This window comes from Protopterus annectens, chromosome 11.part0, assembly GCF_019279795.1.
Source record: "Protopterus annectens isolate FY-2018-M chromosome 11.part0, PAN1.0, whole genome shotgun sequence".
NCBI lineage: Eukaryota > Metazoa > Chordata > Ceratodontiformes > Protopteridae > Protopterus > Protopterus annectens.
This window is the reverse complement of record NC_056745.1, coordinates 103,350,994-103,374,101: the sequence shown is the minus strand read 5'-3', so window position 1 is coordinate 103,374,101 and position 23,108 is coordinate 103,350,994. Positions and strand designations below refer to the sequence as shown.

The following is a 23,108-nucleotide window of genomic DNA, read 5'->3' as shown; positions in this document are numbered from 1 at the left end:
TTGTATGTGGAAGGAAACCGGAGCACCCAGAGGAAACCCATACGAATGTAGGGAGGATGTGTAGACTCTGCACAGAAGGCACGCCAAATGAGAATCGAACTGGAGAACCTCTTGCTGTGATGCAACAACGCTACCACTGCGCCGTCCCTTCAGTCATTAGGTCCTTGTATATAGCCTTGCAACCTGATATAGTTTTTGTGCTACTTATTGAGTCACTTTTCCAGACGTTGGTCGAGTGCCTCTCATGCCCTGTTCTTTTTTTATTGCAACTCCTTTCTTAGCCTCTTTGTTGTCATCTGAACATTTTGCTAGAAAAAGCAAAGTATTTTGAAAGAATGGTGTCTGGCTATGTCAGATTGTGTGTTCTGAAGGGTTTCTGTTCTCTCATCCTCTCTCTTACTTCTGGAGCCAGTCTTCTTGGCTCGGGCAAGGGAAGATTTTGAGACGTGCTTACTTCTGCATTGGGTTTCCTCTTGGCCTGCTGTTCCCTCTAATGTTACTGGTGTTATGGCAGAGGATTTGGCAGTTTTTTAGGGGTCTGTGCAGGAATTTTTATGAGGAGCTTCAGTAAGTAATCCTTGGATATTCTTTATTCATTTCCAGTCAGTGTCTTCCAGAAAGTCCTCGAGACTCTGCTGCTCTTCTAGAGGATCTTAACATCTTACAAAGCCTTGTTTGCAGGAGAGGTTGTGTACACACCAAACTATTGTAGTATGAGCATTCACTCCAGAAACAGAATGTTTCTGGGCAAGCTCTTTTTACAAGGCATAATGCAAGTCCCTGACCCTTATGTCTTCAAATGTGGGTGCTTGTTTTTTTTTATTCTTGTAATACATTGTTTTTTCCGTGTAATGCATATCAGTATTTGGGCTTGTGTCTGATTGAAGGCCCTGCTGAATGCACCCATCATATGTAATGGTTTGAGGACTTTTGAGAAGGCTTTTGGCAGTAGGTGTGTGTTGACATTGTCTGCCATGGAGCTCGAGTTCTTGCTGCACCACTACTGTCTACAGATGTGGGCAGAATAGCACCTGGGTGTTGTATATTTATGCTTTTCAGGTGTTTTGCTTGAATGGGGTCAGAACTATGAACCGTTACGGAGATTGTGTCCTCTGTCCCAGGAATAAGAAAGCATATGTAAGCCAGGAGTTGCATGAACATGTGAATGAGAGAGTATTTGTGTACGACACAAAGTAAACCCATTGGCATCAGTCTGTGAAAGGTGCCCCCCCCCACACACACACACACACAAACAGAACCCGATATAAATTAGTCGCATCAGATGTGCATTGGCTGAAATTGGGGGCATCTGAGCTGTAATGAGCATGCTTTGTGTTCAGTGGCATCTTGGCAATGAGGGCTTTGTCCATTTTTATGACCTAATATTGCCACTGGTCGTGATGGTAGCACGTCTCAAAGGGCTTCCTTTGTCCCCCTAATTTGCACATGCATGTTCCTCCTCATGTGCCAACAGGGGCTGACATCACTGGCTTGAATGTCCATGTCTTCTGGCACTGGCTCCCTGGTGTAATGAAGCCCTGTCCACCAGAGCAGTGGTGAAAGCCAGGCTGGAACCAGTTGCTCCATTCCCCATCATGGGTATGCCCATCTGACCTGTCTTCTGTCACACGCTCAAGTCATTTATTCCTGCAAATCATTTGGGCTGCAGTCAGGACTTATCTCCCTTTGCCGTAAGTGCAGACTTATTCAGGGACCTCTTGACATTTGCAATTACTTCTAGTCTACAGACCTTCTAGTACATAGACATGTAGAAAAACGATTTGTAGTTTAAGGTAGAAACAGGGATAGAGATTTACAACTGCTGGCAGTGCTGCTGCACATGCTACTAATAACGTTCTTTCCTGGAATGGTGTAGTATAAAGCTGAAAACCCCATGAATATCCTTGCCATTCAAAGGAGTGTGTGTTTAGATGGCAACAGAAGTGTGGAAGTATGGATTGCAGTTGAACTCAACTGAACATATTCAGTAATCCTAAATATAATCCTTGTTTATACTGAGAATGGGAAGGAGGGAGGAGTATTGAGAGAGTATACTGAGAATGGGAAGGAGGGAGGAGTATTGAGAGAGGATACAGTGAAAGTGTTTTCAGTTGTACTGCGGTGGTGGTGCTGCGGTAGCGTTGTCACCTCACAGTAAGACGTCCTGTTCGATTCTCAGCTAGAGCGTCTTCTGTGGGGAGACGTGCGTGAATGGGTGTACCTTCGTTGAAGGTTGTGCGTCAGGGCTGGCAACTCTGCACATAAAAATCTACTGCCAATCATTAGCGGACCGGAGTTACGCTGTGGCGACCCCTAACCGGGCAAAGCCGAAAGACTCAACAACAGCCAATACTTGGTAGGAAGCAACAAGTATAGGACGCAGAATGGAGTAATTTTCTGATGAAATATGATAAATTGTGCTCATGAAATGAGTAATGGAAGATGCAAGTCCTGGTGCACGTGCACATCAGCTGTTTTTGCCTTCAAGTTCTTCTAAGGTGAAAAAAATCAATCACTTGCAGCTTTCATTTTTCTTTTTACTCATTCATAGTTGCACCATGCTAAATCTACTGGTTCTACTTTTATCCATTATTGCCCAGTTACCTGCTCTTTCTTAATAAGGGCTGTACATAGACGCATGGGAATAAGTGTGCTTTACATAATTTAAGGCCTAGCTTGACATTTCTGAAATGTGGCACAGTGATTATTGCATTGATGATGGGAAGATCAGTGATCTGTCCAATATGCGTCCATGTACGTGTTCCTCTTATCATAGGCTTTCTGGTATCTTTGATTTTAGTTTTTCCACAGCTGCTTCATCAAGTAGTTTAGAACTGCAAACATCTGTTTCAAAAATGGAGTTCACAATTCTGTCTGGTTCCGCCCAAAGTGGCAAATTACTTTTTACCGTTCTCTGTTCAATTCTAGCTTTTTCACGTTAACTCTAAGGGGTCCACAGTGTTGTTTCAATGTTTTGTTGTATCCCCCCACCCCCAGGAATATTTTGAGTGTGACTTTGGTCTTTGTGCTCCTGATGCCTGTTTCTTGGTTCATAGGTGTGTACTAGGCTAATGGCCCTGAAGTCTTTACAAGCATAGCCCTTAAGATTTACCCTGGCATCGTGCCACCCAACCTTGGTTTCCAGTGCCTCTGTCGAGTAGAGCCACTGGAGTGATTCCCCGGGGTGAATTTTCTGTTTTCCATCCACTCATCAAGATCCCTCTTGAAGAGGGCCAGTGAGGTGCTCTATTTGATATGTATGGGAAGTCTCTGGGTTATGAACCTGTACCTCCATCACATTCTGTTGATTGTGGTAATGAGGTTGAGGTCTCTGGAGCGTGTGGTGCGGAGGGATTGGGATTTTTTGATGTAGCATTTCTAACGGAGCTGGGTCAAACATGACTTTGTAAGTCGAGCAGAGAGAGTCTCTTTAGTAGACATTATGAGACCGAGATTGAGTCTGTCCATATAGGACAAGTGTTTAAGGTGTAGGATCCTCTTTGTGAGGTACTTTCTGGAAGTCTTGTCATTCTACTATACCCTTTAACACACTAGCCTTCTCCCAAAATTGTTCCTGAAAGTGAACACAAGTGCATAGACAGTTGTCTCTTGCCAGTTGGATGCGCATTGTCTGATCTGAAATAACTTGAGTGAGTTGAAGGCCAAATGCAAGTCCAGATTTTTGCCTTTTTTCTGTACTATAAGTTCAAATGGCAGAATTTAGTTTTAAAAAATACAACTTTAATTTCTCTTGTAGTGGATTTATGGTGAAAAAGAGGTTGATACTAATTGAAAACAGTAGAAATTGAGAGTATTTACACTTAATGGTGTCCATTGATCTTGTATTTTTCTTTTTTTCTAATTGCAGTGGAAGTATGGGGCAAAGCTTCTGTTGTGGGAGAATCTGTTAGTGGATGCTTATGCCCTTCCACCCTGCATATATACCTTTTTAAGTGAGACTGTGTCTAGATTTAATAGCAGCTTAAGTTTGATTAAATGCTTGAGGTCTTGTGTGAAATGTTGAGATTTTTGGGGCATGCAGCGTCCCTTATGGGATCTGAATAGGCTGAAATTCAAAGCCTTGACCTTTCAATTTCCTCCCCATGTAGGTGGTGTCGGATTTGATATCAACTGTGGAGTTCGTTTACTTCGTACAAACCTTGATGAGAGTGATGTCCAGCCTGTAAAAGAACAGCTTGCTCAGTCAATGTTTGACCACATTCCTGTTGGTGTTGGATCCAAAGGAGTTATCCCAATGGGAGCAAAGTATGTTTTTGTATGACACTTTTTTCTCTCTCTAAAGTGATTTTTCTCTCTCTAAAGTGATTATAAAATAACTGCACAGTGTACTGAATGTTCACTAGACGTTTTTCATTGCTTACTCTGAATAAGTTGTTGAATTACTGTATGGGAAGATGCATGTAGAACGGCCTTAAGAGTATAGCACTGAGTGCCACTGAAGAGCTTAACATTTTAAGGCGCGTTTTTTAATTTTTGAGTTTGTTCTGCTGAAAACATTAAGTCTCTGTGCTGATTTTAAAACTTCTGTAAATCTGTTGAACATGGGGGGCATTAAAGATTTAATAAATTTAGATCTTTTTATTCATACACATGAAACAAGGTGTAATACTGTGTTTATCTAGTGACGTTTGTAAAAGTGTGCGTGCCTCAAAACTTCAATTTCAGTAGTCAGATGTACGTATGCTAAATGTTGAGCATTTACTGAATCTCTGGTGAAAATTGACTTGCCTAGTAAACAAAGTAAAACTAAGTGATTTTGCTCCTGTCATAAACAGTTTGGTTTAATGAGCTTCTTTTGAGTGTTTTTTTTAATCGGCCATTAATATGGATTCTTGGTGAATAAACTAAACATGGTTTGGGAAAATGAAGTCGGCAGTAGGCTTGAATGCGTCATTGGCTGAGTATGAAGGATAGGAAACAAGACTGGCACTGGGTTATTTATTGCAGTAACTGGTAGAGGACTAAAGAAAGTGGTGTGCAAATTGCTAAGGGCTTGGTACAGTTCAGTCCAGTATTAAAAATAAAATCTTAATCCAAGAAATGAGCTGGTCTCATTTGAACAAGAACAGTGCAGAATTAAAATTTTAGTCCAGGAAAATTAAATGGTGACTTGTTCCAAGTTTTTTTGCTTAGGTTGTCTTCTGAGTTTGAAGTTTTTGAGAAGAAACTTAAGTGCAGTCGGTTTTATAGGACCATTTGGAAATAAAAACATTATTCCTAATTTTGGTAGTTCTAGTTGTTTTGCGGTCTTCTGTCGTATTGTGCATGTTATTAGCTTCTTGACCATTTTGTGATCACGGAAGCAGTTATGATGATGATTTAAAGCAGATTTGAGCTGATGAATGGCATTTGAGATAAGTGATTCAGCACTGTGGCGGAAGCACCCACCCATCCAGGTCATGTAGTTTGTATTTAGTTCTCTCTTTGGAATACCGGGCTATCCAGTAATCAAATTTTGTCTGCACTATGTGCAGGTATTTGCTTAGTTTAAAAATGCCAACTCCTGTCCATGTTGGTAGGTAAACCATGGAGAAACAGTGACAACGGTCAACGTAGGAAGGGTCACTAGAGCAGCTTTTTAGCTTGGTTCAGCTTTTTAAAAAAAAATTTATTTGGTATCTTAGAAATCGTCACTATGGAGGAAAGGGGAGATAATTGGGAAAATTTCCTTGAATACAAAGAGTATCAAGGGTAACTAAAATTAAATGCCACAAGTTGTCCATGCTTAAATTAATTGTCTCCCATCACCTCTGCACTAGAAATGAAGTGTGTTTAAATTTGGGATACTAGTTTGGTTGATGCTGTGTTTTAATTGACAGCAGCTTATTTTACTGTAAAACATCTTCCATGTTCTCATTGGGTTAGATAGGTTCTAAAGATTTTAACTTTCCATAATATTAAATGGATACAAAAATTTTACAACTATCTTTTAACAGCTATTATTGCTTTGATTAATATGATACCATGACTGCTATAGTTATTACTTTTTTAAATGCGATTCATATTTACATGTCACGCAATTTATTTATATTTACATTAATTTTTTACAAATGTTGATTTTTCTGAAGTTTTAATATTTAATTTCAGAAACAACCTTCTTTGATTAAACATATTTACTAGTTTTGACTATTCAAACAATGAGAAAAGAAGTTACTAATGTTCCCATGGCAGTTGGGTGGTGGCTGGATTATTTTGGACGTGTAATTTTCTTTCTATACATATAAGAGCAAGTGATTTTTATGGATCTGATGAAGCCCTATAAGAGGACGAAAACGCTTAATCTATATTTTCTTTTCTTTTGGTGTTCTTTTGAACTGTATAGCAAGTGTTTTTAATAGCAGCAGTGCTTCTTCGATGGCTGCGAATTGAATTTCCTATGGCGGGAATAATGCATGAGCAAACTGTGTTTTCTATAGTGTTACTTTTAGAAGTAACACTGTGGGGCACTTTATCTTGAGACTGAGATCTGCTTGATGTGAATTGATTAGTTCTAGGTCTGCCAGACAGGGACAGCCTTTGGTGAACTGGTGCCCTAGGCAAAAAGAGCTCCACAGCCCCCCTCCAGCTGTTGTCCCCATCCTGGTCTATCTGCACCATCCAGATTACTGGAAAAGTGCCCCTGCTAGAACGGCACCCTAGGTGCCAGCCTAGCCGGCCTATGCCCGAGGTCGGCTATGCTACCAAAAGTAGTTTATTTTGGGGAGGGGGGGTATGATCAGTTTACCTGTTGAGTTGGGGAGGTGATTGCTTAGGTATTAGGGATGCACAAAATGAATTGGAGCAGTACACTGAACTACTGCTCCTTTAGATGACATTTTTATCCTTTCTGCAGAATGAACAGACATATTTGTGATGAGTACCTTAAATGACCTAATAAACAATTTGCTATTGTAGGGATTTGGAAGAAGCACTGGAGATGGGTGTGGACTGGTCCCTCAGGGAGGGCTATGCCTGGGCAGAAGACAAAGAACACTGTGAAGAATATGGTAGAATGCTGCAAGCTGACCCCAATAAGGTGTCATCCAAAGCCAAGAAGAGAGGTTTGCCCCAGGTAATGTTTTTAATAAAAGTCTGATCCTCCTAGCGGGGGAATGCCTTTATGGCCATAAAGAATGGTTTAAAGTTAATAGATAACATGACTTGATAGTTTCCTGAAGTACTAGACAAGTAAGTTGTGGAGCCTCCATAGCCAGCACTTAAATTTGACCATCCTTTCTTGAGTTTTTGTTATTGTGTTTGACTCTTAACATTTGTGATTTAGCTGAAATAAGCAATGTTCATGCCATTTGGGCTTCTGTCCATGAATGTCAGTGATGATCATTTCTTTTTTAATATTTTTTTCACTTCTGTGAGATGTTTTGGCACAATGGGATAAATCCCTGACTGCCGCAGAAGACCACTATTTGGCTATCAGCATGGGTGATGGGAGGGACTGAGTGGGGGAGGATAGGAGTGAGTATCGGACTTCAGTTCGCCATTCAGGGAGGGAGGAAGGCTATCTGGACTCTGTGCAATAGCAGCATTAAGAGCCTGATGAGCTCTGCACTGCAAGTGGTATACTGCTTGGCCGAGAGGTTGCGCATAAGCAGAAGTGAGTATGCACCTCCTGAAGACAGCCGTTGTATAGCTTGTGAGGCGTTGGTGGAGTGCTGGAGGTGGTAGTGCCCACTTCATAGCAGCATTCTTTATCTCCTCACTTGTCCCAGACATTGGCTGGTTCGTTTGTGCCTAGGAGAGGCTAAGGCAAGTCTGGTAGCTATGGTGGGATAAGGAGAGAATTTGGTGGCAGCTGTTGGTTAGCTTTGAGGATTTAAGGGGGAAAGAAAATTATTTGTTGACCAGGTTAGTCCGACTGAGGTAGTGGCTAATTTGCAGCGGAGACCTGGGGAGAAAAGCTCCTCAGAGATCAAAATTATACAAACAGTCACAGGAAACTTAACAATACATTCAGGGTACATACTCCTATAAAAGAATGGTATCTTCTTAATACATATAAGATTTCAAAAGCATCTATACAAAATTTGTAATGGTAATGTAGTGGTGAAGACAGACAAGAAGCACGGAGATGCACATTTTAAACGAATAAAACGCCTAGTGTGGACCAAAATAATTAGAGGTCTGTAGCCGGGGTATGTATCATTAAACAAGGTTAAACCTGGTAAGAGCCAGAGGAGGGGAGACAAAGATGCATAAAAGTGAAATAAGTAGGTCACATGTTATAACTGGAAATGGAGGAGGAGTAGTGGGGAGGAAAGGGAGGAGTAGTGGGGAGGAAAGCTCGAGAGAGGAGAGGTAGAGGGGAGAGAGGAGGAAAGAGCAGGTAGAGTATAGCTAAGGCAGACGGGGAGGAAATGAAGTAGTCGGAGGGTATTTGTGAAAATGGGCAGAGGAGAAGGAGGGGTATTACTAGGATAGGGGTGGTTCATGGGGGATGACTTATAGTGGCAAGACCAGTTTTTCTTTAGGTAATTTTGAGTGGTTGATTTGAATTGTTTTGGATGGTCAAGGGACCTAATTTCTAGGGGTAGTTGGTTCCAGGATGTGGCAGGGTTATAATTATAGAGTAGGCATCCTGTTTTGGTCTTGGGTTTATAAATCTGTAGCAAGTCTTGGTCAGAGCTGTGTAGTGTCCTAGCTGGGGAGTATTTGGATATGATAAAAGTGAGGCTGTAGCAGAAAGAGGGCAAATATGAGTGGATAATCTGTAGTTGATGTAGTAGGAGCAGATGGGGAAATTCTAGCCAGTCAAGCTGCGTAAGAGATATGCAATGGTGAGTCTAGTAGGTTTGGTTTGCTGAGAATCTGGCCACCTTATAGGTAGTTTCAAGTTTTGTGAGTAGTGTGGAGTTAAAGTTTGTGAGTAAGTGACAGCTATATAAAAGTGTGGGAAGTATGCATGAGAGAGGGTGAGCTGATCTATTGCGACACCTAGTAATTTAGTGCTAGGTTCAACTGTGTAATGATGGTGTTGCTAGATAGAATTGTAAATGTAGTTTTGAGATTAGTGAGGTTTTTGGGGAGAAAGATTGGTGTTGAAAGATGCTTGGGTGTCTGGAAAATGTCATGATGCAGCACTTTTTGGAATTTAGCTTTAGGAGTATGGTCTTAAGCACAGCCACAGTGTGTCAACTTCGTGTCTGCAGGTGTGGTGGTTCACTGTAAGGGCCTCATGGTCTTTCCCTGTTTTGGATGACTGGCTTCTAGCAGCTCCATTTATGTAGAGTTTAGTTGCTGAGATTTGTGTCTAGTTCAGTCCTTATGTTGGAGAGGATGCCCTCATGGCATAATGTTCATACACTGTTCTCAGAATACATCCACTTGCTGTGGTTATCACACATTAGAAAAAGTGCTTCTTGGATCTTTTTCTCTGCAGAGCATCAACAGCAATTTAGTTTCAGCATCAGTTTCTTGACTGCTAGGCTTGGAATTTCAATGACCCTCTTAATTTTTCATGTGAGACTCTTGATCTTCATTTGACTCCATATATTTGGTGGAATCAGCTGATCGATTCTTTTACTCCTGTAAAAGATTCTGAAGGTGTTCAGTAATCTTCATTGGTGGATTTTGGTCTGTTTTGTCTTTGGGCATACCATCTCGGATGGCAACTGTAGGAGCAACTGTGACCATAGATGCCTCTGCATTGAGGTTGGGGTGGGGTCTTATGCATTGCCAACAGTGCAAGGCTATAGTCAGCCCACAAGGTCAGTCTATATACTTGGAATGAGAGACTGCCTTTTTAACTTGCGGGCATTTCAGGACCCCCTGCCTACAGATGCAATTACCATCCACACTAACAACATGGCAGTGGTTGGTATTATAAATAAGGAGGGTATTTCTACCCACTTTTTCAGCAAGCCATGGGAGTATGGGAATGGGTTGTTTCCAGTCTGTGTATTGCTGCCTATATCCTAGGAGTGGGTAGTTCTCTTGGACAGGATGCACTATTGATCATTGATGCTACACAAGTGGTTCTTCAGTCCAGTGGCGGCTTAGATCTTGTGAAGCTTTGCTGAAACCTGTCTGTATTCTTGTCTAGCCACAAATACAGCAATGGCAGTTCCTTTATTCCTGTCTCAGAAGTATTCTCCTTGGATCTCTTACCTTTTCCTCCTCCGCCTACAATTCCTCAAAGGCCAGAATGCGCAAAGTCAAGATTATGCTGGTAGTCCATTTTGAGCCTCCTCCTAGTTTGGGTTCCCTTTGTTTTTCCTTCATTTGTTAGGCACTGGCTCCTGAGATGCACCAGGGGAAGTCCCTCACCCTTCTGGCCAGCCTTATCTTGATCTTCACTCCGCAAAGTAACCACCAGTTCTTCTGGTGGCTAGTGAGCTTTACATGACCATTCTGGTCTGCATACTAGCTTCCACCTATAGCCCAAATGTTAGAAATACTTCTCATTGTGGGCCACAATAAGAGATCAAGACCCAATAGAGCTCCTGTAACCAGTGTTGGATTTTTGATACATGGTTACATTTTTGTATTAAAGTTCATGTAGCAGCCATCTCTGGTTTTTGTGAGGGTGCGATTTTATTGTGCTTTGTCCTCTTAATTCATTAATGCATTAATACTGGCAGTTTGATAATGGCTGCTGCATTCCTTTGTGTTGGCAGGCTGGATTACAGTTGCTAGAAGTTGAAATTCATAAGAAAATTAAGCACGAGAATCTCCTCAGCTCAGTAATGTATGCAAATTTTTTTCTTGCTGAAGTAATTTTCACATTTAATGTTCACTGAATACTGCAGCTAAGTTATAGCAAAACAAAAGTGATGTGTGTGTGCTGCTCTTCAGGCAGTATCATCCTGAATGTGACAGAGCTGAAATGATTAGTGCATACATAAGCAACACAACAGTGCATTCAGCATCCTCAGGATTAGTGAACTAAAGTATGCTAAGTTTTGAGAGGCAAGTTTTTGTTTTTCCCCTTTTGTCTCCTGCCCTGTCATGTGACCTTAATTCTTATAGAAGCGGTCAAGTGTCGGGGGTGACTAATGCACCCATTTTAGAGCAATCGTATGTGATGGGTTTATATCATGAAATCGGCATTTCAAAATGTCTACTCACATTTGTTCGACTTAAATGTCGAACTCCATCATACCCGAACGGCCAAATCAAAGATTTCTTTCCGGAAAGAAAGTTGGCCAAAAAAGAACGTATTTACCCCCCCCCCCCACCATGGGGCGCTGTGTCCCCCACACCCCCCTAACTTAAATATTCAACTCCGAGACCCGACTACAGTCGGGGAAAGGGCAGGTGTAACAAAACGGCCAACCGATTTCTTTCCCTCAAAGAAATCTGTAAGAAAATCAGTGATTTGGCCATTCGGGAAAGTTGGAGTTCGACATTTCCGTGTCAAACAAATGTGAGTCGACATTTTCAGATGTCTATTTTGTGATATAGACCCGTATATGATAGCCCGGATGATTCTATCTTGATACTTTTTTATGCACTTGTTCCTTGAGGATATGCAACGGGTTTTGAAGGAGAAAAGAGAACCTGCAACTAATAATGCTTATTTACATGAGTAGAGAGGTTTTATAGGTGGTGGCTGACTGATAAGCAGGTCCAGTATGGGTGTCTGCTCCTCTTTTTAAAATATCTTTGTGAGCTGCTCTGCAATTTTGTTTTTTGTGCATCTTGCAGCCATCTCAGCTGGTCTGTGGCATCTGTCTCTCTGTTTTTGTAGTCGTACAGTTTTTGAAAGGACTGTTGCACTTGACCTCCAAGAAAGCAAATCCTACTTGGAATCTCAACTTTGTTCTTGGAAAAATGAACCTTGTTTCCTTTTGAACCAACCTTTCAGAGTGATTTTAAAGTTCATCAGTAGGAAAACTGTTTTTGGCCTATTCTGATGTTTGCAAAGCAAGTGTCTGAGTTGCAGGCTGTCATGGTGGGCCAACCTTATCTGATTTTCCTCAAGTCCAAGGTTGTTTTACACACTAATCCATCTTTCATGCCAAACACTGCTTCTGAATGTACCCTGACTCAAGCCTTCAATCTCCCAGTTTTCTTCCAGAACCTAAAAACGGGGGAAAGATTCTTCATACCTTGGATGTGCACATGCAGCTCAGGTACTACCTTGACAGAACTAAGCCCTTCAGGAAAGCTGAACAGCTGTTAATTTCCTATTCTGGGACTAAGAAGGGTCTCTAAGCAAACAATTGCTTGGAGACGGAACATGTGGAATTCCAGAGAAGCAAACCTGCTCAAAAACAAGAGATCACAGTGGTTCAAAATGTTCAGTACAGTTTAGTGATCTGCCCCCTGCTTGTAATAGCAGACAATACCACAGTCATACATAAACAAAGGAGGGACCCTCTCTTAACTATATAGGCTAACAGTGCATGCTTGGGAACAGGCTGTGGCTGCTACCTGTATACCACAGTGTCTCTTAAGCAGTACTTTTGTGGCTGTTGGAGAGGAACACATTCCTGCATTTACAAACGGGTGAGGTGTACCAGAGAGGAGTACTACTTGTTTTCCCAGGCAACAACAAGCCGCTGACTCTGACCTGCTCTGGAGGACCAGACAGATGATGGTGGACAATGGATACGCTCTCCTTACTGAGGTCTGTTCTTCAGTGCTTTTCCTTCCATACCTTTACTGTCTAGAAGGTTGAAAGGCTAGAAATAATCCTGCTTGGCCCTTTCTTATCCAGACAACACTGTGCATCTCCCTTCTAATATAGATTGTAATGGGGAGACCCTGTCCGTCAAGAAGTTCTCATGCTGATGCAGTAGAAGTGTGGATTACACCATAATCTGTCCATGTTAGCAGCTTGGGACGTATTACACTGCCATCACCATCTTTTTTGGAATTTTGTTAATTTTGAGGGAAGATTAAAAGGCAGTGCATTCGTAAATTAAATGTATACCTAGCTGAATGAAAAAGATTCTCCCTCTGTGGCCAGAGGAGAAACCAGCACCCACAGCATGAATGTGCTTTTGGTTCTCCAGTGCATGTAGCTACTGTTTTCTAGTTTTACTCTGTACCTCTGCAAAGGTGTATATGTAGGCGGTTTCTCCATGCCTTCATATTGAGCCCCCACCAATGAAAAATGGCATTGCCTACCTGAGGCAACCATACACAACTTACAATACTTATTCATATCGATCTCATGTCTTAAGTTAGAATAAATCATTAAATCAGAGCCAATGTAATTTACTCCATTTTTCGATCAGACCCGCACACCCCATCATAGGCATGGCTGTGCCCTTACCTGTGTACCAGATGCCTACAGGTGTGTGAGGTAAGGCAGTGTCTCAAAAACACAAATAGGACCAGCACGGAGGTGAACCGGTGGAATTTTATTAGATTTCTACTATGACTTTAAGTTATAATTGATGAATGACTTTTAATGGGGATGGTTTTTTGATTGGGCTGTCTTGTTTAATTTAGGATAAATTGAACTGAGTTTGAGTTTGCTAAATGTTTTTACACACTGAAGAAGGGCATCACCCAAAAGCTTTGTGGAATAAAACTGATTCTTTTGGCTTTGGTTGTTTAGTAAGGCAGAGTCTCCCCAACATTTTAGGAAGGGTCCCTTGCTCAGGAATTCATACTTGGCCAGTGGTTGAGATTGGTATAAGTTGAGTACAACACTGACCATACTCTATCTACAATTGTTGCAAGTTGCCACTTCAACTGTAATTTCATTATAATGATTTATTCTTTAAAGCTTCATTAACATTACAATCTATGTATATGGATCAGAGCACAGCATAGCTGCATATGCTAGCTTAATTGAAATGAAACAGAAAAAAACAGAGAGGAATTTCACCCCGGGGATCACTTCTGTGGCTGTGCTAGACAGGGGCACAGGAAGATAATTTTCTTGGGTGGCAAAAGCCAGGTTATCTTTTTGGCTAGGTTATATATGCCCTAGGGGCAATAGCTTAGTATCTGCCTATGAAGAAAAGCTATGGTCACAGGTCCTAGGAAATGGGGTTGGCTGGTTTGTCCAGATTACCTGTTTCTCTCAGTATGCATAGGAGTCGCACTAAGGCACAAATGTGGCAACTCTGTCCTGATGTTTATTGTGAACATTTAATTTCCATCTTCATTGTGTCCAGTTGTAGATGGCAAGAGTTACATTATTTTCCTAATGTTTAGCAGTTATAGTCATTAGATCCACATCCTTGGGAAAATGCTGCCTTCTCATAACCATGTAGAAGCCAGATGACTTCTCTGGTACTGTATTCACTACTAGTACAGTTGGTTTAGACTTTTATTACCATTTTCTAGTAATTGCTTTTTTGACAGCCACCATAATTAAACTAAGCAAGGCTTACTATGTCTATGCAATTCCAATTCTGTATTGTAGCTCCGAAAAATCATTTATATAGATACACCAGTTTGCTCACCAAGCATCTCTGACCCATCAAAGCTCCATCATTTGCTGTCTACCCGAGGAAAAACTCTCTGGAGTCTACTTGGGGAATAAAATTTTTTGTGTAAACATTTCCAAGCAAAAATCCTAAATCTTTTATAGAGTTTTGTTGCATATTTGGGAGACGTACATATACCCCCCCCCCAACCCACAGTTTCTTTAATTACTTATCCTTTCTAAACTTCTCTGATTAAATCTTATAGTTATGTAATATATTTTATATGTTGTACTAATTATTCCTTTTTAACCGCAACTTCTGTTCTAGATTCTACTAAAATAAACTATCAGTGCTGGTCTTTCATTTAGGATTCCCCCTCTTTTTCTCTTTGCTTAATACTCTGTCAATCCGTGATGGGGAAGGCAATCTCTAACCTTTAATCCCAGTTAAATTCTTGGTGTCTTCCCATTCTGTTATCTTTCCCTCTCTAGTTATTTGTTCCCATTACCTTGGTTCCTTTGCCAGTTTTCTGCAGTGAATTCCAGCCACCTCTTGTCTGTATCCCTAGTTGCAGTCTTCCCCATTTGCAGAATCTCCTTTATCCATACCCATGCTGGTTTAGTTCTTTTTTCTGCTACATTTTGAATATCAAATTATGTATGGTTATTCTCCTTAATGATCTGCATCCAAAATCCCAGTTTCTCCTTCTTTTTTTTTTTTTTTTTAAGCTTCCCCCTTATTTCATCATTATCCCTTTCCACTTTGAATTATAGGTTTCTGCTTGTGCTGTGTATAGGAGCCTTAACTGTGTAGCTCTGAAGTGCCCCTTCAAATTGGGTAATTCCAGTACACCTCGTTCTGTTGGAAGAATCCTCTTATCCCACTTGACTCGTCAGTCTTCCCCTCCCAGGTAAAATCCTTCAGCTTTTATTTGCTATGCACAACTCTTTTGGTTGATAAAAAAAAATGTCTGACCTGTGTATAAGATTAAAGGGACTAAAATCATTTTAATTGCTTGTATCTCACTGCCAATATCCATATTACAGAGCTTCCGTTTTTGTATGGTCTTTTGTTTAGTTGCTATATCCTTAGCTGCCACAGTGGAGTCATTTTTAATCCACGCTCCTAAGCACTTCATTTTTATCATCTCCCAATAAATGTGGATGTTGCTGAACCAGTTTGTGTATAGGTACATAATTTACAGATAATGAATTTTGTTTTGGCTTCATTAATTTTGCATCCCCGAAAAGATTTGAAACTGTCTCAAAATGTTCCACAACACTGAAATGTCCATTTCTGGTTTTATCAGGTATAAAATATCATCTGCAAATAGAGACAGCTTTTCTTGACTACCATAACCAATTGTATCCTTGAATTTCACTCCCTCATTTTGTTTGCCAGTGGTTTTAAATGTAATGCAAATAATAAAGGGGATGGAGGGCACCCATGCCTGGTTCCTCTGCTTAAGCAGAAATTATGAGAGAGGAATCCACCCACTTTAATTTTCACCTCTGATCCCTCATATATCCTCCTTATCAATCTTATAATTTTATCAGGGGAATGCAAATGCTTCCATTGCCCTGCTCATGAAGTTCCAGCCTACTCCTGTCAAATGCTTTCTCATCAGGACCCACCAACAGCAGTGGTATTTTCTTACATTCCGCTTCCCTCTAACAGAAATATATTTACTTTTAGCCATTATACACATAAAACTCTCTATAACCAATGGTTTAGTATTGAAATGTGTCTGTATGAAGCTGGATCTGATGGGTCTTTACCCTCTCTAGGTATTACAGCTACCACTGCTTTCTTCCAGGATGTTGGTACGTCTCTTCCTCTTTAAGTACTGTTAAACTGAAAGATCTGGAAGGTTTTTACCCCCCCCCCCCCCAATAGCTTCCAGTCTTCCCCAGGAATACCAACTGTTCCTGGGGACTTTCCTGAGGATTGGTTATACATCACATTTTTTTTTTATCCATCTCCTCTCCTCCTATCCTAACTGGTAAGTGAGCCTCTTCTACCTCTAACCTTGGCATATTTAATTTTTCTGTAAACATTTGTACTTTTTCTTGATTGCCATATTTCTCTGCTTTATGCAGACTTTCATAGAATTTCTGAAATGTACCTCTAGACCCCCTTATCTTCCTTGTTGTAGGCTCCCTAAGCTTGGTGACAGCCGTTTCTGCTTTCCGTTGCCTGAGTTTTGTGCCCTAGAGATGTTATCAAAAATGACTTGCTTAACAGCAATCTTTCTAAACTCCTGCATATTATCAAGGTAATCCATTACTTTCTGTTTAGTATTCTGTAGTTGCTCCTCTTGTTCTGTGAGATTCCCCCCCTATTCTGCAATACTTTAACATTTGTCAGTCTCTCTAAATAATTCTTGTTACAGTAACATCTGTTAACCGGCACCCATTGGGATTGGTAGATGCTGGATAACTGTAGTTTCTGGTTGCGAGAGTTGCTATTGAAAATAGACCTGACTAATACTGTACCCTATACTGTTTGTTTCGTTTGACTTGTTCTCAGGTTGGGGGAGGGAATTTATTCCTGTCTTCCTTTTTAAAACTCTAAAAACATAAGGTATGTTTCTGCAGAGGGAAAACATGAAAATTGTACTATATTTCTTAATTTTTTTTTGGTGGTTGCTTGAGTTCCGGTTAACTGAGAGTTTACTGTTCTTAACCACATCTCTTTTATTTCCACCCTATTTTTAAACTCTCCTTTTGTTATCCCAGTCCCTGGCTATATATTATCTAATAGCTCCTGAATAATTTCCACTACCCATTCCTTAAATTGCTCTTTCTCCAACAGGTAGTTGGGAAAGAGCCAGTGTCTCGCTTTTATTTCATTATCCTGTGTTTTTGTCACATGATCTAAGTTATTCTGTGTGTATCAAGACTTTCAATTAAATGCACATGTTGCTGTGAGATGTTAATTCTGTCAAATTCCAGTCCCCACCTACAAGTAATATTTCTTGGAGAAATTTTCTCCTAGAATTTTCTTAAGCTCAGTTATAGCAATTTTAGGTGGAATATAAATACATGCCAGTAGTGTAATCCTCCTTCCTTGCCAGTAGCCCCTTAGTACTACAAATTTACCATTATTTGTTTTTATCCGCTATCACTATTCAAGCTCCTCTTGCAATTAATATAAGTACTCCTTTTTTTTCCTTTGTTCCAGGTGTTCTGCTGAATAACCATCCTAAAAATGTTTCTTTTATCAATTTCACATGATCACTTCTTTCCAAGTGTCTCTCCTGTGGCAGAGTTATTTAAATTCTACATTTGTAAATGTAGTTTAAATCTGAGACCATTGACATTTAAAGACATTATAGAAAGCATCATTGAGTTTAAAAAAGTTGTTCTCACCTTTGTGTAACAACTTTGTCAAGTTCCAGCTTTTGTGTTACATGTGTACACTGTTTGGCATGTAAATCTTTTATACAGTTGTTGTTTCTTGTCTTATCCATTTGAGCCTATGTCACATCTTACAAAACTTTATTTTATTGAAACCCCTCAAACAAACAAAAAAAAAACACCCCAGTACCCACCGAAAACATATTAACTTAATACTAATAGAAAACTATGTACATCTTCAAATATTGAAGTTTTACCCTCCTAATAGGAATGTGTCCCAAACTGACAACCACACTTAGACTTAGGTTAACGTAAAAGAAGGGTTATCCATGCTAACGTGCATGGTACAGCCTGTGCTTCTAAGTGCCGTCTAATTTTGTCTGGTCTTTATAGCTCTCCTAGCTGGGAAAACACTTTGAATGCTTTCAGAAAACATGATGATCTAGCCATTTCTCTCTATCAGATGGTCTCCATGGAGACATGAGGACCAGATACAGAGTTGCTACTAAGCATACATTTAATTGTTAGAATCATTTACTTGCTTCCTCTAGGAACTTATTATTAGATCAAGCTAAGGGCCTTAATCCAGTCATTCCTCTATGCAAGATTGAGAAAATGTACATCAGATTTTGTCATGCTCTCTTTACCACACCTTTACATTGCATTGCCTAGTTAAAACTAAACAAGGAGAATAGAGAGGGGAAGGGAGAAGGGGGGGGGGGAGACGGGGACACCTGTTTACATTAGTATCCCCATTACATTTACAAGTAACTGAGAAAACTTTACTTTGTAGCATGCAAAGAAAATCCTGCACTATAAAAATTACTTTTAAGAAAAACTGTTTTGCTTACAGTTAACTTTTCTTCCTCCTAAGTATTTTTCTGAACATTGACAGGAAGTAGGCCATGTGCCTTGGAGTCCAGGAAGTAAGGCATATGTTTAACAAAGTGAAAGTCTTCTTGTTCTGTCATGTTTCACAAATATGATTATTGCGATGTTCTTCGTTCCACATTGCTGCAGTCCTTACTATTGGGGTAGTCCGCTGTCCAGTCGGCCCGAATACCAGAGTATAAGGCTGACGTCGGTCAGGGCGCATTAGACTGACGTCAGTACGTCAGGGTACTAATGCGCATGACCGTCATATCCTCAGTCTTTTTTGCCGCATGGTCCGATGCAGAAGCAGTTTTGCGAGTGCAGGTTGGCGTTCTGAAATATTTCCGAAGCCGGAGTTTCAGACCGAATCAGAGTTGGCTAAGTACCCCGTTGGGGAACATTTTGGTTTTTTCTTGCCTCAGTATTTAACCGGATGTCAGAAAAAGTGAATAACTGTATTTCTTGTGGGAAACAGATACCTCATAGGGATTACCATACCTTGTGTATACCTTGTTTAGGGCCTGAGCACGTCGTTGTTGGATGCCGCTCTTGTGCTAGGTTTAACAAGCGCACTATTAAGAGACGGTTAGACTGTGCCAGGTTAGTGTTTGGGAAGCGTTGCAATTATAAAATGCCGTCGGATGCTCCGGCGCCCGCTCCGTCCAAGAAGCGCAAGGACAAAACAGCGAAGCCTAGGGTTGATGAACCGGCAGTCCCGGACGTCGGTTCTTTAGAAGGCTCAGTGGAGCCAGAGGTTTTGCCAGGAGTTTCTTTGGAGTCTCAGGCAGAGACTTTACTGTTACAGGATGTGCCTTCTCAGGAGGTAGGCCAGGCTGAGGGGGCTTCTCAGGTATCTGTTCTTCCCTCTCTTCCCAAGGTAGTTAGAGCCTCTCCTTCTGTTGCCAAAACTTCTTTGAGAGGTAGGCCAAGTTCAGCTTCAGTGGGGGCTTCTCCTAGCATTTCAGGTTCTGTGCCTAAGAAACATATGCTTAAAATGGCAGAAGATTTGATTACTATGATTAGAGGTTCTATGCCCCCTCCTGATAAGAGGCCTAGGGTGGAACCGGAGTTTGATAGTTTTGAACAGTGTTCAGAAGCTTCTGAGTCTTCTGCAGAAGATTTGCAGGAGTATCCTCCTTATTCTGATTCGGATGTGGATGATTCCACTCCTACAGCTTCTCCTCCTGAGGATTTCTCATTTTCAGAGACTCTGCATTCCATGAGGGAGCACTTTAAATGGGAAGGCCAGGATTACTCTGATTCCAGGAAAAGGCTTAGGGAATTCTTGTTTTTGCCCCAGCATAGGCCCTTAGCTATACCTCCTGTGTTGAATGTGGTGGAAGATGTTTTTGCAGAGGCTTCCCTGAACCCTGATTCTTTGCCTCCTGCTCCTGTTAAACCTGATAGGTATTATAGGGTGCCTGAAGCTCATAAGTATCTTTTAAGAGTCCTAGGGCAGACCCGGAAACTGTTTCTCAGGGACCTAAAGGTGTTAAGGCCTCTGTGGTTAAAAACCCTGTTCCCACTGATAAAGAGGCAAGGGCCTTGGATAGATGGGGAAAGAAAGTGTATACTTCTTCCACTTTAGCCATGAGGCGTTGAATTGTCAGTTTCACATGCTTAAATATCAAAATTATCTCCTTTCACAACTGAAATCTAAGGTGGATGCTTTGGCGGAAGGTATTGAGTGTAAAGAGTTGCTGGATTTAGTTCATGTGTCTGAACAAGTGGGTAAGCATTCCTTGCAATGTGGTTTTGATGCTGTACAGGCCTCCTCGAGGGTGGCTGCCACTAGTTCTGTTCTTCGCAGGCATGCCTGGTTGAGGGATCAGAATTTAGCTGAGCATGTTAAGACAAGGATTTTGGATGCTCCTTTACAGTCGGATGTGTTGTTTGGTTCGCCTGTGGAAGCAGTTTTAAAGAAAATGGAGGACAAAGCTAAGTCTATGCAAACTGTTAAAGATTTTTTGCAGGTGCAGCCGCCGAAGTTTAGTAGAAATTGGCCTACTAAGGGATGGACATATCCTGCTTATGATTCCCAGTCTAGGGGTAGGTCTAGACGTGGTAGGGGCAGAGCTCAAGGTTCTTTTAGGCCTAGGACAGGAGTTCACCTGCTCAGACTTCTGGTGAGGGCAGGGGTCAGTCCTTTCGTAAACAGACCCAATGACCTGCCTTTTCAGCTGCCAGTAGATTCTCGTCTGGCAGCTCCTTTGGGAGGAAGATTGTCTCTTTTCAAGGAAAATTGGGATTTAATTACTCAAGACAGATGGGTGTTGGATATCATTCACCACGGTTACAGGTTTTATTTCCATACATTGCCCCTTTCAAAGGCATGCCAGACGTTCCTCCTCCACAAAGGAAAGAGGCTCACAAGCAAATTTCTCAGTTACTCCAAATAGGGGCCATTCAGCCAGTCCCTGTATCAAAAAGGGGCCTAGGATTTTATTCTCGCCTGTTCCTAGTACCAAAGAAGGGGAACACGTGGAGACCAATTTTGGATTTATCTATCCTCAACACTTATCTGGACATTCCCAAGTTCAAGATGTTGACGTTACAACAGCTTTTACCTCTGCTGGGCAAAGATCACTGGATGGTAACTTTAGATCTCAAGGAAGCTTACCTTCATGTGCCTATAAGACTAAGTTGCAGGAAGTATCTGCGTTTCGAGCTGGGAATTCTCATTATCAGTTCTCTGCATTGCCCTTTGGCTTATCTACTGCCCAGAGTATTCACAAAGGTTCTGGCTCCAGTGATAGCTTACTTCAGGCCAAAAGGAATTCAAATCTATCCTTACTTGGACGACTGCCTGATTCTGGCTCAAGAAAAGGAAGACCTTCTACAGCATCTGGAATATGTTATAGCAGTGCTAAGATGCCTAGGGTATTCTGTGAACGAAATAAAGTCCAGTCTAGTACCCTCTCAAGACATGTGCTTTCTGGGTGTGAGACTGAATACAGCAGCCCAGATGGCCTTTTAACCCCGGACAAACAAAAGAGTCTATCACTTTACTTCCATCAACTATCTCATCAGTCCGTGCTGACTGCAAGGACAGTCCTTCAAGCATTAGGGTTCATGGCATCTTGTATTCTGGTGCTTCCCAATGCCAAACTGCATATGAGGAAGCTACAATGGTATCTCAAAATGTATGGACACAGCACTGCCAGGATTTGGACACTGTCATTCAAATAATACCTTGCCTTCAAAAGGAATTTTTGTGGTGGGCTCAGGAATGTCACCTAAACAAGGGACTCTCTGTGACCCGGCCAGAGGCGAGTCAGATTTTAACAACAGATGCCTCGGACATTGCTTGGGGAGCTCATCTGAATGGAAAGTGGATACAAGACAAGTGGCCTGCCAGACTACAGCATCTACATATCAACATGAAGGAGATGTTAGCAGTCCAGTTTGCATTAATGGGTTTCAAGGAGTTACTTCTTCCAGGGCAGGTGTTGATTCTAACAGACAACACAACTGTCATGTGGTACATCAACAAGCAAGGGGAACACATTCTTATCCTCTATGCAGGCAAGCAATGATTTTATGGGAGACTGCGCTAAGCTTGCAACTAACTCTTCAGGCAAGGTTTCTGCCAGGAGCACAGAACTCCTTAGCAGATGTGTTAAGCAGACAAATCATGGATCCCCACGAGTGGAAACTGGATCTTCATGTATTTCAGAAATTGACAGTGTCATGGGGAACTCCAGACATAGATCTGTTCGCTTCTCCACTAAACCACCAGCTGCCAAAGTTTTGCACAAAGGGGTTTCATCACACAGCTTGGAAAGTGGATGCTCTGTCTTTCAGTTGGAAAAACCTTCATGTGTATGCCTTTCCACCTCTGCCTCTTCTTCCAAAGGTGCTATTAAAAGTCAGACAAGACAAGCCAAGGATGATTTTGATAGCTCCAGATTGGCCTCGGCAACACTGGTACCCACTACTAAGGAGTCTGGTAAGGAAGCCTCCATGGCCCTTACCTTTGATTCCTCATCTGTTATCTCAGAAGGACGGTCATCTGCTCAATGTCAAGCTTCACTCTCTTCATCTAACAGCCTGGCATATTCTGTGTTGAAACACAGCAGGTCTCAACTTCCTCAACAAGTTTTAAATGTGATTATGGAAACTAGAAGACCTAGTACAAGGAAAGTGTACAGAAAAATGGAAGAGATTTTTATTTTGGAGTACAGCAAAGAATTTGGAGATTTCTGAGCCTAATTTGAGTGTGGCTCTTCAATATCTTACTGAGTTATTGGACAAAGGTTTGTCCTTCTCTTCCATTAAGATTCATGCTGCAGCAATTTCAGCTCACTATGATTGTGACCCACCATTGTTTTCGCATCCTTTGTTCAAGCAGTTTCTTAGAGGGGCAAAGAATATAAGACCCCACGTAGAGCTCCTACTCCTGCTTGGGATCTCAATTTTGTGTTGGAAAAACTTACTCTACAACCTTTTGAGCCTGCGGCTACTGCTGAATTGAAATACTTGTCATGGAAGACTGCTTTTCTGTTGGCTATTACTTCTGCAAGAAGGGTGT

The 23,108-nt window shown here is 41.4% G+C and overlaps 1 protein-coding gene across 1 annotated transcript in view; it reads left to right on the top strand.

The window, feature by feature from the left end:
• RTCB (RNA 2',3'-cyclic phosphate and 5'-OH ligase) overlaps positions 1–23,108 on the top strand; it is a gene marked incomplete in the record, with an annotated part of 159,070 nt that overhangs the window by 77,057 nt on the left and 58,905 nt on the right. The window contains 2 exon segments of the mRNA XM_044087476.1: positions 4,110–4,266; positions 6,916–7,072. Of these exon segments, the coding sequence (XP_043943411.1) occupies positions 4,110–4,266; positions 6,916–7,072 (314 nt within the window).